Here is an 18,038-nt window from a genome sequence, read left to right as displayed (position 1 = left end):
TTTCCCTTGTGGCGAACAGGTCTATCTCTGGGTGACCCCACTGCTGGAAATACGGTTGTAGCACTGAGGGATGTATCTCCCACTCGTGCATCTGGTGGCTGTGTCTGCTGAGCAGATCCGCCATCTGGTTGTCCCTGCCTGTGAGGTGTTCCGCCATGAGGAATACGTTCCTCTGAATGGCCCACTTCCACATGCTCTGAGCTAGATGTGACAACTGTGGAGAGTGTGTCCCTCCCTGCTTCTGTATGTAGTACATGGCAGTCATGTTGTCCGTCTGGATCAACACGACTTTGTTGCACAAATGTACCTTGAACGCCTTCATTGCCATGAAGATTGCCATCAGTTCCAACAGGTTGATGTGCATCTTCTTTTGCTGTGTCGTCCATAGTCCCTGCACTGTGTAATGGAGGACATGCGCTCCCCATCCCAGGAGAGATGCGTCCGTCGCCAGCACTATTTGTGGTACAGGCTCTTGGAACGGTCGTCCCCTGCAAAGGTTTTGTGGGTTCCACCAATGCAGAGAGTTGTATGCGTGACCGGTCACCAACACTAGGTCTTTTAATTGTCCTTGAGCCTGGTTCCACTGCCATGCTAAGCACTCCTGAAGCGGACGCATGTGTAGTCTCGAGTGAGGGACTATGAAGATGCAGGAGGCCATCATGCCTATCAACTGCATAAACACCCGTGCTGGGAGCGAGTGTTGGGGTCTGAATCTCTGAATCAGTAATTGAATGCTGTTGATTCTCGCTGAGTTTGGCTGTGCCTTTGCTGCCAGAGTGTCTATCGTCGCTCCTAGGTACTGTTGTACGTGAGCGGGTTGGAGATGAGACTTTGCGTAGTTTAATGAGAATCCGAGGCTGTGCAGGAGGTGAATAGTGCGAGACATGTGGCTGGCACATTGCTGGACTGACTTTGCTTGAATGAGCCAGTCGTCCAGATAGGGGTAGACGTGGACATGGTTTCTCCAGGGTGCGCCGCTACTGTTGCTAGGCACTTGGTAAACACCCTGGGGGCTGTTGTCACCCCGAAAGGTAGGACCTTGAACTGGTAGTGCTGATTTTGTATGGTAAACCTGAGATACTTCCTGTGTGCAGGATGTATAGGTATGTGGAAGTACGCGTCTTTTAGGTCTAGTGTTGCGAGAAAGTCTCCCTGAGTGAGCAATGGCAGAACCTGTTGTAAAGTGAGCATGTGAAAATGTTCTGACAAGATGTATTGGTTTAGGGGCCTGAGATCCAGTATTGGCCTGAGAGACCCGTCCTTTTTGGGGATTAAGAAGTACAGCGAGTATACCCCTGTACCCTGTTCCTGTATGGGGACGAGTTCTATTGCCCCTTTTTGCAGCATGCTGATGACTTCTTGCTGCAATAAGTCTATGTGCTCTGCGGACATAGGACGGTGTCTTGGGGGTATGTTGGGTGGAGTGGAAGTTAGCTCTAGACAATAGCCGTACTGAATAAGTTGTCTCACCCACCTGTCTGTGGTAATGCTCTCCCAGACTGGCAGGAACTGTTGTAATCGCCCCCGACCGGTGTTACATGGTCCGGGGGCAGTGACAAGGCGTCACTGTTTAGTATTGGCGGAGGATCTGGTGTTGTTATTCCCTCGTCCTCTGCCTTTGCTGCTGTTGCCACGGTATCCATCTCTATTGTTTTTATTATAGGTGGTCTGCGTGCTCCCTTTATTGTATGGAATCTGCTGGGATGCCTGGCCTCGTGTAGCTCCTCTGTTACTGGAGCGACGAAAGGAGCCTCCTCTGAATTGCTGTGACTGCAAGGCACCCATAGACTTGGCTGTCTCTGTGTCTTTTTTAACTCTTTTCTAAGATTGTGTCCACATCAGGACCAAATAAAAAATCAGGGTTCACAGGCTGATTTAATAATGTGGTTTGAATCTCAGGTTTGAACCCAGAGATGCGCAACCAAGCATGTCTCCTGAGCATGACACTTGTGTTGATGGCCCTGGCTGCGGTGTCTGCTGCGTCTACCGCACATTTAATGGATGCGTTGGATATGAGTTTCCCCTCCTGGATTAGCATTTCTGCTCCCTCCTTGTAGGCATCAGACAAATGTTGTAGCAGTTGCTCTAGTGTGTCATAATGCACCCTATCTTATCTGGCTAATAGGGCCTTGGCAGCTGTCCCTTAATATATGTAGGGTCCACAGGCGCCGGTCTGTATTTTCTTTCAATTCTGGGGTTAATAACCCTTGCTCTAGTGGTTTCCTTGAAAATTTCTCCTGCGTGTTTAAGGACACCTTTCAACATTGGCAAAGTTTTAACAGATTTCTCTGAAGTGGAGAAAGTGTCAAACAGGAAGTCCTTTTCAACTGGGTCAGCATGCATGTCCACATCATGATTTTGTGCTGCCCATTCAATTAAAGCGTTGAACGCAGCTGTATCTTCTGTTGGCGAAGTTTTAACAGGATAAGAAGGAGTATCAGGAATAGTTTGTGACTCCCCCTGGTCAGCAGGGTCTGTCCAGGCTTGAGTCTGGTCATCCTGATCCGTGTCCGCAGGTTCATCATCGTCATACCCCATATCCTGTTGATAGGCTTTATTCGATAAAAGATTTATCATAGAAGCATTTTACAGAATAAAAAAAGTTTATAAAGCAAATTTTTAAAAGACAGTTAAAAATTCAGCACAAATAGTAAAATGTCATAAAAGTAAAACAGATGAAAAGAAAAGAAAAATATCACATCATGTCTTTAGAATAGTAATAAGTCCGTAGGTCAGAGATTTCCATTGCGGAAGAAAGGAAGGTTACGACCCATGTTGTTCCCCGACTTGCAGTAAGTACACTGGACCAAGATCAAAGTTCCTTGTTAGGCAGTTGTGATTGCCTTGCAATTGTCACGGTACTTTTGTCTGATTAACCAGGCACGCCCCAGGAATTTGGCCACACCACAAACAATTGTCAAAGAGGAGGTATCAGTTTTCAAGATACGCAGGGCCGCAATATGGCTCATAAAGCCCAGTGCCCTGCATGCTGGTTTGAGCCACTTTTCTCTGGCATTTTTGTATGCCGGGCATGCCAGGAACAGATGGGCAATGGACTCCTCAGGGTGGCCACAGCTAGGGCAGGGTTCCGGAACATGATTAGGACCTTTCCATTGTGAAGTAAAGGTGTTAACTTGCAGGGTTCCAAATCGCATCTGGATATACAGGGATCTGTCCCTAGGTACCTGGATAAAATCGAGGTAGGGTTCCAGACTGCAGGTGCTTTTGTGCTCAAAGAAACCCTCTGTTAATTTCCCTGGTTTTTGGGTAGATTGATCACGTTTCGACACCCATTCCCAGTAAGCACGTTTAAGCTCCAGCTTGGAGGGGGGTGTCTGGGAGGTCCAAGCCTCACTTAGCCCGATAAGGCCAGTGAGGTATCTGAGGTCCGCCAGCCATTTTATCCTACGCCCTGAGTCAAGGGCCAACAGTTCGTCGAAGGCCCTGGCATAGTTGGACAGCTCTGCGGACCTCTTTAGGCGAACGCAGTAAAGCAAGGGACGGAGTCTGGCAATGTCCTGTATGTTCCTTCTACCTGTGTCATAAAACAAGGGTTTCAGGGGTGTTGAGGCAGGGAGCGAGGTAATGGATCTTAAAAATTCTAAGCGTCTTCTTCGACCTGAATCGAGCACAAGCTAGACAGTTGTCCTCATTGTGCTCTGGTGATAAGCACTTGTTGCACACCGGGTGTACATCGATGTGCGGGTACTTAGAGTTACAAAGGGGGCATCGTTTGAACGGGCTCCGTTCCATCGACGATCGGGCCTCTGGTTTCGAAAAGGCCACGCAGCTCTCTTCGTCGTCCTGCTCAAGAACAACTGGAAAAAGAACTCGGCACCGATCGAAACAATACCGACGACCCCGAAGGCCTTTAGAAAAGTTTCCGAACTTGAGTAAAGAAAAGTACATCCGAACCCAATGGCGGAAAAAAAGCAATCTGAGGATGGAGAGGATGCCCATGCGCACTGTAGTCCGGGGGAGGAGCCACCTATCTCGTGATACTTCGAAGACTCTTCCAGGACAACAATGTGCAATCATCCGGACCCAACACTAGGCGGCGATCTATGCACAGATATGAATTCAGCAGCCCACATGCCTCGAACATCAATGACCAGTCTAATACTTATCCTTAATTATTTTATTTCTAATACTACACATTCAAAGGCAGGTTAGGACCTTTATATAGTCAACAACACATTATGCCTTTGAGTTTGGGGATCTAGTGTTTTATTGGCAAACCCCTGCCCCACCTGCTCCTTGCAATGTTGTCAGGGCTATTCTACATTCACCAGTGGCCTCAACTCAAGAGTCCATCCGTGGGCACAGGTAAGGTTCTGTTCCTGCTCAGTGAGTCGACTGCATGTGGGAAGCGTGGCAGTACAAGGCAAGCGCACGGGGTCTCCATTGAGCCTATGCTGTCATCTCCGTCAGCGATAGGAGATGCCCTGCACTCCACTTGCACAGTAAGTTCTGTGCTCTGCAAAGTGGGGGGAGAGGGAGGCGGGAATTAGCTCGAAAGCTTCTGAGTTGAGTCCCAGTGATATGGCTATGCAGTTACAGTGTCCTTACTAAGTTCACAGGATTGGGTCCGGTGCAGTCCTCGATGCTCTTTATGACTGACAGGGCATCACGGTTGCATAGTTCTCAGGCTTCGGCCCGAATATCACAGCATTATTTCTGGTAGTCCCTCCTGGCATACAGAGTTCCGCACAACAGCATCTTAAGTGCTGGGCCCCCCGGCATGGCAATCTGTACCAATGTGGCACCTCCTGGAACAACCGGTCACTGCTACGATCCCCCACAGGTTTCTACCTTAGTGATCAGGCAGTAACTTCCACGGTGGCTGCCTCCTGTCTCCTTGCACCATGAGTTCACTCAACAGGGCTCCACACTGGACCTCGTTCCTTCAAATGCTCTCCTCACAGGGTGCACTGGTCATTGCAAGCAGGCAGGTGCTCCAAGTTCAAGAGCAGGTGGTATTGGTTTCCTAGGATAATGCTCTTACCCAACAGGGAGACTAGCAGGCTTTGGCCCCCATTTCTGGTCGCAGACAGAAGTCTTGCAGAGCTTCTCCTCCTCACACAGGCCCGCAGAGCCAGAGCGGATAGAAGAGCCTTTTCCTCCATTGCTGCTAAGACCTGAAACGAGCTCCCAATCGACATCAGATGCTCACCCACTTTGCACACCTTCAGGAAGAGCCTCAAGACCTGGCTCTTCGGCTGACTCGGAGCTACACCCCTACCTCCCCCCTCCCCCAAGCACCTTGAGACCCTCACGGGTGAGTAGCCATTTCACAATTCCCTGATTGATTGATTGACACAGCCTATCTGGCTGGTTGACAGGTAACCATTTTTGCGGTCTCAACCTCCCCTTCTTCTATCCTTTCCAGACATCAAATGTGATTTAGGGTCTGGTCTTTGAAGTTGTGATCTCTCTCTGAATCAAAGAACACCCTTTTATTATTAGTCATTTATACTGCGCACAAATCATCCCCAGGGGGATCTCTCGGTGCCTGAGAAAGAAAGAACTAATGCAATATAAGATCTTAAAATAGCCAGGTCTTGAGCATTTTTTTTAATTGAGGCAGATTAGGGCATGCACGAATTTGGTCAGGGAGGCCATTCCAATGTTTGGGGGCCTGATAAGAAAAGGCGCGACCACCCATTGTAACTTTCCTTATTCTTCGGCTGCAGAGCAAGCTGCGATTACTAGATCTGAGTTGACGTCCAGGTTGATACCACCCAATTTTGTTTGTCAGATAGACCGGTCCCATTCCATGCAGGGACTTTAAGACCAAGCATAGCAGCTTGAAAATGGCTCGTTTCCTGACCGGAAGCCAATGAAGTTGGCGCAGGAGAGGGAGAGAGGGGGTTCAAGCTGTTTTTTTCAGGGCGAGACGAGCTGACGTATTTTCACGACCTGTAATTTAGATAACAAATCCCCCCTAATTCCTACCAGCAAAGAGTTGCCATAATCAAGGCGGCTGATTAGGAGCAACTGAATACGTCTTCCTGGCATTGAGCGGGATTCATGGGAAGATCTTTCTCAGCATCCGCATGGTCCCGAAGCAGGTGCCTGCAAGAGTCTTCACCTGTTCCTCCATTGATAGCTTATTGTCTGTTCTGACCCCTAGATTCTTCGCCCTACCTCTGGGGGAAGGAGCTTCTCCTAGCTCTGATGGCCACCAGTCAGAATCTTACAGTTTTTCTGTCTACCCAAACAAGAGTATCTCCGTTTTAAAAGAGTTTAGTTGCTAAAAATTCTTCCTCATCCAGTTTGCTTTGCTAGTCATATAATTTATGAACTTAGCTTTGGTTACAGCAGGATCATTCTCTAGGTGCACTATCAGCTGCGTATCCTCAGCTTAGGAGATGGTTTCAAACCCACTGTTCCTGATGATTGAGGCCAAGGGGGCGACATATAGATTGAATAATGTAGGGCTCAATATAGAGCCTTAAGGGACCCCCTTGTCCACTGCCGCTGTATGTGACTCATTGGAGACCAGCTGGACACATTGTGTTCTGTTGGAAATATAGCTCTGGATCCATTTAAAGGTCGAACCTCCGACACCAATCTCCTAAAGCCTTTTCAACAGGATACGATGAGAGATGGTGTCGAAGGCGGCCGACAGGTCCAGCAGCACCAGCATCACTGGAGAATCCTTATCCAGAGACATCCTGAGCGTGTCGGTAACCTCCAATAAGGCAGCCTCAGTGCTGTAGGATGCCTGGAAGCCGGACTGAGATGGGTCCAGTATATTATTTTCTTCTAGGTAACTGGAAAGGTGTTGGTTAATTAGTGTCTCCATGATTTTAGAACAGCAAGGGAGAAGGGAGATAAGTCTGTAATTATGTTGATCCGGAGGATCTGTACAACTTTTTTGAGCAGGGGCTTAATACGTGCATTTTTCCATTTATGTGGAAAGGTTGCAGCTCCTAGTGAGATATTGCAGATATCTGCCAGGGTGTCCAATACGATCAGGGCTAGCTCAGTTATAATCGTAAGTTGTGCTGGGTCTAAGGCCGAACCCGATTTGGCCTGAGACAGTAGAACGACCACCTGTTCCCCCGTGGTGATGGGGAACCCTTCTAGGGTCGGGGAGCTGGGGATCACCTCAAGGGTTTTTTTCTCGTGGGCTTCCTCTTACGGCCCAAAGGAGCGATAAATTATATTGATCTTATTAGAAAAATGGCTTGCTAAAAGATCACACAACTCCTGTGTGGCTGGCGCAAGAGGATTATTGGCCCGTGGATTTGTGAACTTTCTCAAGATGGTAGAGAGCTCCTTCGATGAGTCCTTGGCTTCCATAATACGGGAGCCTAGATGGGCTCTCCTAGCTGCATTGCAGCTATTTAAGTAAGTTCTATGGGCTTCTCAATAGCATCGTTCATCTGACGCGGATTTGGATTTTCTCCACTTTCTTTCTTTTATTCGCCATAAGCCCTTCTCCTTTCTTAATGTGGCTGTATACCACTGAGCAGGGGCTGCTCTAACCTGGATGTTTACCATCCTCAACGGTGCAATTGCGTCAAGGCCCTCTATTATAGAGGCCTCAAATTGTTCTAAGGTCAGATCACAGTCATTATAGTTCAACAATGCAGGGAGGAATAGATCCTGCTAGACAGAGGCTGTTAATTTTTCCTTTAAAGTGTAAAAGTGGATTCTATCTCCCTGTTCTCCAGTGTTTACCACCCAGCTCATAGGAATGGAGCAATACACAAATCTGTCTAGGGGTATTCCTGCAACTCCTCATGTCTTCACCATGCAGGCCTGGGCCTCCCAAAATGGAAGCCAGGGTCCTCCATGCAATGTGCCATTGCAGGCACAATTGCACATAGTGAATGTACAGAGCACCCACCCTATCCAGTACTGTTATCTCCATGCATTGTGCCATCACAGACACACATACCCTCAGCACACATCTAAAGTCTGTGTGCAGTTTTAAATACTGTAGTCTTTCTGCATTGTGCCACTTTCAGGTACACGCACAGCCAGCACACACACACTTACCATACGCACACTGTAACCTTCTGTATTGAACTTCTTGCAAGCAAACATACATTCAGCACATACACTTAACATGTACGCACTGTACAGCATTTCACCCTTCATGTACTGCGCCACTCGGAGACACACACAAACTCAGCAAATGCCATACCTGGAGCCTTCTAATACCTTGTGGTTTCCCGCTTTGCTATAATAAAAGCTAGGTCCTAAAATATACTTGTGGGCTTAGTCTTAGAAGTGTTTGGAAACCAGTCAATAAGCAATGCCCTGGAATGCATGGGACTACTCTCTCAATGATACCTGCAGCCATGCTTGTGACTTCTTCCCAGTAGGCAGCGAGCATCGGGAAATTCCAGACCATATGTATAAACTTCGCCCCCTCCTCCTCGCACTTCGGGCACGTCGCACTCACTGCATGAAAATATAATGTATTCTTCCAGGAATTAGATATGCCATGTGTAGAACATAAAAATGAATTAGCAAAAAATGGGCGTTCCTCAAGATTTTGGGTGCCCTTTCTAATATATCCGCCCAATCGCCCTCCTGTATGGGGTTCCCCAGGTCTTCCCATCGGGTTCGGAGGGTTGTCAGGGGCACCATCATGTCCTCACTGATCGTCTTATATGAGCAGGTGGCGGCTTTAAAAGTTCCTGAAGACGTGACTATATAATGACAGCTCTTGTGGTGTGGCTTTTCTAACATGCCTGCACCCCAGTGTCTGTGGATTGCAGCTGTCATAGCGCTATGGAGCAGAAAGTGGCTTGGGGGTAAATCATGCCTCACTCGGAACTCCACAAACAAGTGACCCAGTGGTGATGCCCCTGCAGCTACCTACTCCTCCATACCCTGCCAGTCTCTCCTATATGGCATGATCTGTGTTTGCCAAGGACAATAAAAAGCCGCATTTGGAATCCAAACATCAGTATAGTTGGGCACTCAGGTCAGGGGTACATATCCATTACCATGCAGAGGACTTTTCTGTTCCAACACACTACAAAAAGCAACGTGGGAGGACAAGGACATCAGTGGCTTTCCCTATAGGTTTTTAATGTGTAAAAAAAAATGCAGAGCCGGTATCAGCTACTATGGGATCCCTGACCACCAGTCAAATCAAGGATCACTGATCCAAACAGTTTTTAAATAGATACACCCATCAGTAGTCAAAGAAAAGTTCAATAAATAACCACAGGTCTAGAGATGAACATTTCTGAATACTACGCGTGAGACCCATGCTGTGTGTACACGTTCGTGGTTAAGCTTAGACTCTTCAACACACAATACAACCATCTTAAGCAGACTTTCATTCATCTTCTAGCCATACGTCAGCAGGTCCAAAAATTAAGGAAATGCATGGAGGATCCTCATATGGCATACATGCTGTGTTCCGGGCTAATTCATTGTCAATGATTTTGCGCCAATAGATATCTTAAGGAGAATCTCAGACCCAGTCGTTTCCAAGCTGCAACCATTCTACGATTGCTGAGAAGCTTCTCCTGTGATAGAAGAGGTAGTCTGTTTCTCACCCTTCCCTAACCCTGAACACCACTTTCCCAGCACATGGCTCTCTCTTAGGTGGGATATGATCATTTCTCTGGGAGCACCCATTCAGGGAGATTGCGGGACTAATCGTTGAATCCAATGCCCCCTCTTTCCCTCTGGGAACGGGGTTATTCCTAACACTTGATATACAACAGAAGATTCCCACTTTGTGAGTTGAGTAATGCATTTGGCTTTCTACTATTAGTTGCAGATGATTCTAAGACCCAGGTTCTAAGGGGGGAGGGGGCAAGTGGTAGTCAGGGTTTATCGGAAAGAAAGACATATTTACCTCAGACCCTTCCTCTGGATGGGTGCCATGACCACAATATTGCTGTTGACACCCTTGACAAGCTCTTAGATGCAAAGGAACTGTTGGCCTTGGATCCCAAAGACAATCGTATCATCTCGTTCCCTGCTTACCTCTTGACAAGTGTTTCTAATTGATTCTCAAAATGCTTGTACCCAAGGAACTGAACATGCCAAGAGATTGTTTTGCACAATATCTCATTCAGAAGTGATATCTGGTAGTGATAGGGGCTCCTGATGTTGTCCAAAACAAAGCTTAAAATATTATGTTAGTTAAGAAACAAACCTTTTGCTCTAATACTCTGAGAAGGAAAGAACAGGCCTCCCCTCCTCTGGAATAAAACTGAATCTTGACAACTTGCCGCAAGAGCTAAGGCCAAAAGGGAAAGTGCCAAAGAGATTCAAGAGAGCTTATTATTCAGGAGTTGAGCCGATGATCTCTGTAACTCCTTGCCGGAGATCTAAGACAACCCATTCCCCTTGTTGGCTTTTTGAAATTATTAAAGACTTGGCGGTTTAGATCTCCATTATCAATTGCATCATATTATAATGCTCTGTCTGGGTTAGTTAGCAGATAACCCAACAGTGATATTTAAATCTTTCAAGAGGCAGAGTGCTGTGTGCTGGTATGTGTAAGATGATTTGATGGAGAAGTTCATAGCTGTGAAACACTGGTTTGTCACAGCTTCCATTTTCCTTTCTGCGGGGTCTGTAGGTGCATATTCTTCGGAGGTTCATAAAGAAGGTTAAACCATGGTAACAAGAAACAGCACATCCTTAAATACGGTGAAAAATCCAATGTCAATTTTTTCAAGAGGGCCACGTTTGTCCAAATCTGCATGGTAAAGAGGCTGAGAGGTTACTTCAGGGGGGCAGTATTGACGGAAACAATAAACTTGCAGTGGCAGCTTCATAGCCATGAGAAATTCTCAATTACCTAAGCTTAAATGGTGGCTCCAGACAGCAGTTGAATGTATTAGTCACAAACTCTTCCTCAATAGAAGTGGGGATATAACACCTCCTGTGGCTAGGTTGATGTCTTTTACCAAGTGTGTGCCTCGTGTAGTGCTCAGTTCAAATATCCTGATCTAAAGCCAACATTTTGACATCTTATAAAGTTTAAAGAGCACATCATAGTCTGCATTCCAGAATCTGGTGGTGGCCAAGGTAGTCATCAACATAAACAAACACAGAACCCTGCGCTACATGTGCAGGACCCCTTATAGGGTCGTTGACTGCCATTGGGCCATGCTGCCTCCGCACAACCATGTGGAACGTAGAGGCCTGCATAAGAGCAGAGGTCCAACACACCGCTGACCGCATGAAACAGGACTCGAAGAATCTGAAGGGAAGTAATGATACCAGACCATAGAAATAAAACTTGGCATGCTGGGGGGAACCTATGAGAATTTACATGGAGAAAGACAAAAACAAAGGTGCATGTGAATCCAGTGGAATTTTATATGGTCTAGAAAAGAAGACTGAGTAAAAACAAAGGCAAGAAATGTTTTGTTTCAATTCGCAAGCACATTACTTGCCTAAAAAGAAAGGACTGTGACCAGGAAGCAGGGCGAGGCGATAGCTTGATGCAGGGACTACAGTAATTTTCAAACAACTGTGCCCACAAACTGCTGATATTGCTGTCAAACAAAAGAGTGTTGGGTTTAATGTGCATGGCTAGCATGATTCTTGCGCTCTTGTGCTACTGATATTAAAGAAATAAAACTGCATGTGGTAAAACACTGAAAATGTAATATCAACGTAAAAACGCAATGTTTTTGATGTGACAAAAAAAGCCTATTAATGGTTTTAAAAATCTTTGAAAGCAAAATATATTACCAAATATTTAAAAATATTGGTTTTCTTTCCCCCACTCCAGACATGTTTCAACAGCAAATCCAACGAATTTTCCAACCGTCTCGCCAAAGGTGGAATGTTCCGAAACAATGGCTTAAACACCGGCGTGGATAGGAGTTACGTGACAGGCCCTGACAACCTCATCACTTTTTACGACAGACTCAACTTCCACAAAAGCTACAACATGAGTGGGCCTTCCGAGTCTGGATAGCACCCCTGTGGGAAGCAAGAAGCGGGGCTTAGAAAACCGAGCGAGATCATGAAATACTTCTGATTTTCAAAAGATGCATAACAATTCAAATCCACTAATGCCTCAAGGAGCTCAACTGTGCCTTATCTTATCCATCGTGAGTCTGCACTCCACTTTGATGCGAAATATGGCTGATTGAAAAACTCTACATATACATGCAGTGGAACCAGAACTCCAGACATGATCTGACAGTGTTGTATGCATCACCAACATCTGGGGAAGAAGACCCACATTCTGTGCATGTGATGACGTATAACGGACTTCTTGATGATATTGTAGTGGGATGGTGAAATAAAGTCTTTTGGATTTAATTTTCCGCGTTCATGGCTTTTGTGGAAATTTCTATTTGAAACTGTTACTGCATGTGCCAGAACAATGAATTACAAAAAAAGCAGACATCAATGTGCAACTAAAAATACTTCTTAAACCGATAGTGTGCCAGATTGTAGGGAGAAGTAGAGCAAATGCAAATTTTTGTATGGACTTGGGGTGATCTAGTGGTAGCAATTCCGTAGCTACTCTAAGGATGGACCACTAAAAGCATATATTAACAATTTAGAGTAAACCTGAAAGACTATTGTCATGCAAGAATGCAGTTGAATAAATGCATGGTTGAGAATCTGTTATCACAAGGTCGTTTGGTGCATAGGTGCCCCAGGGATATTTAAAAATGCAAATTTAGTAGTGTCAAAAAAGGGGAAACTTCATGCATCAGTCTAACTATCTGACTGGCATAGAGCTGATTTGATTAGGGGGATCCTTGCCGCATCTCAAGGAGGTCAGACTGATTTGCATATAGCCATGTCTGAACTGGGGTGGCAGAGTGGGCTAAAGAACGGTGATGGATCTGTTGACTGGGTGTGAGTGTTTGATTGGTTCAGAAGCTCCGTCCATCACCACCCCCTTTTGTACCGCATCTCAATGCCAGCATTTATTTTCTTGGTCATTTTTAATACTGCCATGTCTGCATGTTGAACAGTAGTACTGTACTCAGTTGCTGCCAGACCAGTCAGCCCCTACCAAAATAGCGGTACTCATTGCTTGCAATTTGACTTGGTGCCCACGGGAGAGGGAATCAAGCTCAGCAGTGCTCAGAGAGAAGGTAAAGGCCAGTCTCAGCCGTTACCACCCTGCACACTTAGGTGTGCTCTGGTACTGCTACTGGAAGAGCCCAGGGTTGTGATCACCTTCAAAAGATGAAGAGTGAGAGAGGAAATGAGCAGGAGAGAGGAACTGAGTGAGAGACAGATGAATGAAGAAAGAGGGTGACAAACAATAAGACAAAATGATGAGAAATGGCTGATCTGAGAAAGAGTTAAATGAGGGTGGGGAGTTAAATGAGGGTGGAGGATATGTAGAGTTGGCAATGGCAAAGACAAAGGTAGTCAATTATGGTGCAGCAGAACTGGGAAACCACCATAAAACGTCAAATCTCCATCCCATTTCCCAAAACATATGGTTCGCTACTAATTTAGTATCAATGATGAATCAAAGGTGACGGCATGTACACCACAGGGCTTCCCACGTTCATGGAGTGGGAGTTCACTACTTATTCTCCTTGCCCAGGTCCGCCATGTTCAAAATGTTGGACCTGGGCAGGGAAGACTAGTAATGGCCTCAAAACTCATGGAGAAAACTTGCTGCGTCTCTATGGTGATTGTTTTATTATTCAAATTTCTGGTTTTGTTTCTGAAAAGCAAAAAATAATGATGTGCATGAAGTATCAATACGACACCCACTTGGCATTCACCATACTTGATGCCTGTTTGTCAGCGATCCACACAAGAAGGGTGGAATTTCCTTAATAAGGCTGACAGTCTGCCAACAGGGGGCAGAGGTGAGGGCTTCTGTTGCTCCAGTGGACTGCCAGGCTGCCCACCAAGCAATCAATGATATGTCAAGAAGCTGTAAAGAGAAATAGAGGAAGAAAATAAAAGAAAGACAGCAGGGGTTGAGTCGAGGAAAGAGAAACTGCTTCACTATAATAGAGTGAGAGAGACTAAAGGTTATAGAGACCGAGATAAATAAATCCTTCAAAAGAAACTTGCACTGAAAGGGTTGCAATGGAACTCCATGGAAACCATAAAAGACAGATTCTATATGAAGAGAGGGTAAGAGAGTCACACATAAGCAAAAGATAAAAATTAAACTCGAAAAGAGCATATAAAGTAAAGGAGTGATTTTTAGACTGGGTTAAGAAAAGAAGCACAGAAAGAGAAAGGCTGACAAATAGAAGCTAAAAGGAAGAATTGCAGGTAGGGTAAGTGAAATACCCACACAATGAAAGACCCTCACTCAAAGGTTTAACTAAAGATCCATAGAAGAGTATGAGAGACACACAGAAAAGGCAATAGACAGATGTCAAAATGGAGGTAAAAGGTGAGACTCAGAAGGAATAAAATTGCAGCTAAATCAGTAAACAAGCGATCTGTGGGAAAAAAGAATACAAGATAGAATCTCAAGATGAGAAGTTGTGAGATAGGGTAAATGTGATACCAAAGTGTAACAGGTGTGCCCAGAGTAGGTCCCATGCACACTGTCACTCGAACCAAGCTATATCTGGCTCATGAGCCCGAACTAGGTCGAAACCGTCCTGGGTTGCTTGTGTTTTAGTTCAGGGAGGACCTGGCCTGGCAGTTCGGGCTGGACTGTTCCTATTAGAGCAGCGTCAAGACTGATTTGCATATGGCTGGACCCAAACTGAGGTGGCATGGTGTGCAAAATAACTATGGACTGGGATGCAGCCCGAGTAATTTCCAGTGGCTGAGATTAATTCAGGCATTTCATCCATCACTTTTTGTATGCTTTAGTGCTTCAGTTACTGAGACATATGCTAGGGCAATTATTTTTTTAATTTCATACGCAAATCCAGTTTTGTGGCGTGTTCAGCACTTTGATCGTGATTTAGAGTTTGGCTGATCGGGTTACTCTGTCACAAACGTGACTAATACCCCATCCGCCATATTATAAGTACAATATATGCTATGGCACTTGTAATATGGTGGACAGGATATCCATTACATTTGTGATGGAGTAACCCGTCCGCAAAACTCTGAATCAGCCCTTAGTACTGATTGTTGGAGGTGTCTACATATACTCTGGTTAAATCATAGTAAAACCCCTGTATAGCTGTTTTTGGGTCCATTTTGAAAATAGTACTAATCATTGCTTGCTCAAAGTCCATGACCATTTTTTAAGTGATTGTAATTGGTATTTTTGGATTTTACTTGAGTTACTAATTCGTGGTATGTTGCACTTCGTTTTTAAGTAACATTATTATTTAAACATGTATTCAATTTATACTTAAGGATTTAGGGCCAGATGTGCGACCCAGCAATTTGCGAGTCCCAAATTGCATCACAATTGCCACTCGCAATTTGTGTCTGAGACACCGTTTGCGATTCCCAATGGGGTTGCAAATTGCATGCCTCAAGCATATTAATGAGGCTGTCACATGCAACCCTATTAGGAATGGCTGTCACTCCCAGGGATGGTGGCCTGCTGGGGTCAGCAGACCACCATGTCTGGGACTGCTTTTAAATAAAGTATTTTAAAAAAAATGTTTTTTTATCAATGCAGCCTCTTTTCATCAAAGGAAAACAAGATGCATTTAAAAAATAAAAATGAAACTTTTCAGTTTCATTTTTTACGGGCCACTCACAAAGGGGAAGGGGTCCCCTGGGGACCCCTTCTCGTTTGCAAGTGGTTTACCACCCTTCTTTGAAGGGTGGTAAACTGCGACTGTTTTACAACCTCAATTGTGGTTGCAAAACAGTCATACATAGCTTCAGGAGTCGCTATTAGGAAAGAAAGCCCATGGAACACCCATTCCTAATAGCGAGTCGCTAATCCTAATTTGCGAGTCTCAAATTGATTTGCGACTTGCAAAATAGGATTAGTACATGGGCCACACGTTTTTTGCAGTCGCAAACGGGTCTAAAACGCATTCGCACCCGCAGAAAACATTAGTACATCTGGCCCCAAATGTCGTATTTTGTAGAGAAGTTGAGAGGTTATTGTCCAGGTGTTTGAGTTTTTTTTCTTGAAAACATTATATATATTAGCAATAGATGTTTGAAAATTAATTGTGCGTTAAGACTTTGTTTTATTTTAGTTTAATTTTTATAGTGTTTTGTTTTACACTAATATTTACTTACTTTTTAAATTGTTTATTGAATTTGGGTTTTTGAAATGATGACATATTTTTTGTAATTTGTTGCAAATTCTATATTAGCCATTTCACTTGAGCATTTCATATCTCAATTTGGATAATTACTCAAATTATCCTTGTTCCTCTAATCACTCATAAAGCTGGCCAACTTATAATGTTTCCAATGGTAGAAAAAATGGTTATGGTTAAGAGTAATTTGATTTCCATAACGAGGACTATCGAAAAACTAATTCATGATTTTATTTTACCAGTCTTTGACAAAGTTACAAGTTACTTGCTCAGGAAATAAGTAGCACTTGTTTCTACTGTCCAAGTGTACACATTCATATGTACTTGCATGCAGTCAATTTCCAGACTAGAACATTTTCGATTTTCTTTTTGTGACAGTCTAAATCTGTGATAGCAAGACCAAGTGCTTTTAGCCAGCTTTAGATTTATCCAATCTGTGAAGTCTATCGTCGGTTATGGTCATGAACATTTTTGATGTTTAAGTATTATTAATATTGGTGTAGAGACGTGACAAAACCAAATTAACGCCTCAATGGGATTTGAGAGTGGGATAATGAATATGCTACTTACCAGTATGCATCTGTTCTTGGCATGTAGGGCTGCTAACATTCACATCTAGTGCATAGATCGCCGCCTAGTGTTGGGTCCGGATGATTGCACCTTGTTGTCCTGGAAGAGTCTTCGAAGTATCACGAGATAGGTGGCTCCTCCCCTGGACTACAGTGCGCATGGGCATCGACTCCATCCCCAGATTGTTTTTAGCCATTGTGTTAGAGATGGAGTGAAATAGCGTAATTGATGTCCATGCTAATGAATGAATGCAAGAATGGTCTGCAGCCGCTACGGGTGCCGGGGAGGAGGGCGGGCGATGTGAATGTTAGCAGCCCTACATGCCAAGAACAGATGCATACTGGTAAGTAGCATATTCAGTTCGAGGCATGTGGGCTGCTAAATTCACATCTAGTGCATAGAATACATAGCAGTTCCTCCATTAATGGCGGCCGCCCGTGCCGGCTGCAGAAGTTTGAAAAAGAGATTTAAGAACAGCCTGTCCTACAGCTGCCTGCTGTTTAGAATGCACATCCACGCAATAATGTTTAGTAAACGTGTGTGGTGTAATCCATGTGGCTGCTCTACAAATATCTTCCAAAGGAATATTACCCAGGAAAGCCATGGAGGCCCCCAACTTGCGTGTTGAGTGGGCCCTGGGGGGGGACCGTTAAGGTGCGCTTAGCCTTATGGTAGCAAATCTGGACACACTTAACGATCCACCTGGCTATTCCAGCTTTGGAAATGGGGTTCACTTTGTGCTGGGCTGAAAAGGCAACAAACAATTGTTGTGTTTTCCTAAAGTGTTTGGTCCTGTCAATGTAGTACATTAACGCTCGTTTGACATCAAGCGTGTGAAGCATTCTTTCTGCCACTGTTTCGGGGTTCTGAAAGAATGTGGGCAGTTCAATGGTCTGATTAACATGAAACCGTGACACCACTTTAGGGAGAAACTTAGGATTAGTGCGCAGCACCACCCTATTATGATGAATCTGAATGAATGGCTCTTGTATTGTGAGCGCCTGTAGCTCACTGACGCGCCGTAGAGACGTGATGGCAATGAGAAAAGCTACTTTCCATGTGAGGAATTGAATCTCACAGGAATGTAGGGGCTCAAACGGTGGTCCCATTAATCTGGTGAGGACCACATTGAGGTTCCACACAGGAGCTGGTGGGGTCCTGGGGGGGGATGACTCGTTTCAGCCCTTCAAGGAAAGCTTTAATGGCCGGCACCCTAAAAACAGAGAGGTGCTGCCTGTTCTGGAGATAAGCCGCTATGGCGGATAAGTGTATCCGAATGGAAGCATACGCCAGATTACATTTGTAAAGATGTAACAAATAGCAGATGAT

General features: G+C 45.0%; 1 protein-coding gene across 1 annotated transcript in view; it reads left to right on the top strand.

Annotated features, from left to right (window-relative positions):
- The window catches only part of PIERCE1 (piercer of microtubule wall 1), a 101,174-nt gene extending 88,904 nt beyond the window's left edge, over positions 1-12,270 (top strand). Inside the window, exon 3 of the mRNA XM_086921046.1 lies at positions 11,732-12,270. Within this exon, the coding sequence (XP_086777172.1) occupies positions 11,732-11,920 (189 nt within the window). The 3' untranslated portion in view covers positions 11,921-12,270. The remainder of the gene's footprint in view (positions 1-11,731) is intronic.
- Positions 12,271-18,038: the final 5,768 nt, after the last annotated feature.

This window comes from Lissotriton vulgaris, chromosome 5 (genome assembly GCF_964263255.1).
Source record: "Lissotriton vulgaris chromosome 5, aLisVul1.2, whole genome shotgun sequence".
Taxonomy (NCBI): Eukaryota; Metazoa; Chordata; class Amphibia; order Caudata; family Salamandridae; genus Lissotriton; species Lissotriton vulgaris.
The sequence above is the reverse complement of the archived record's forward strand: the minus strand, read 5'-3'. Positions and strand labels throughout refer to the sequence as shown.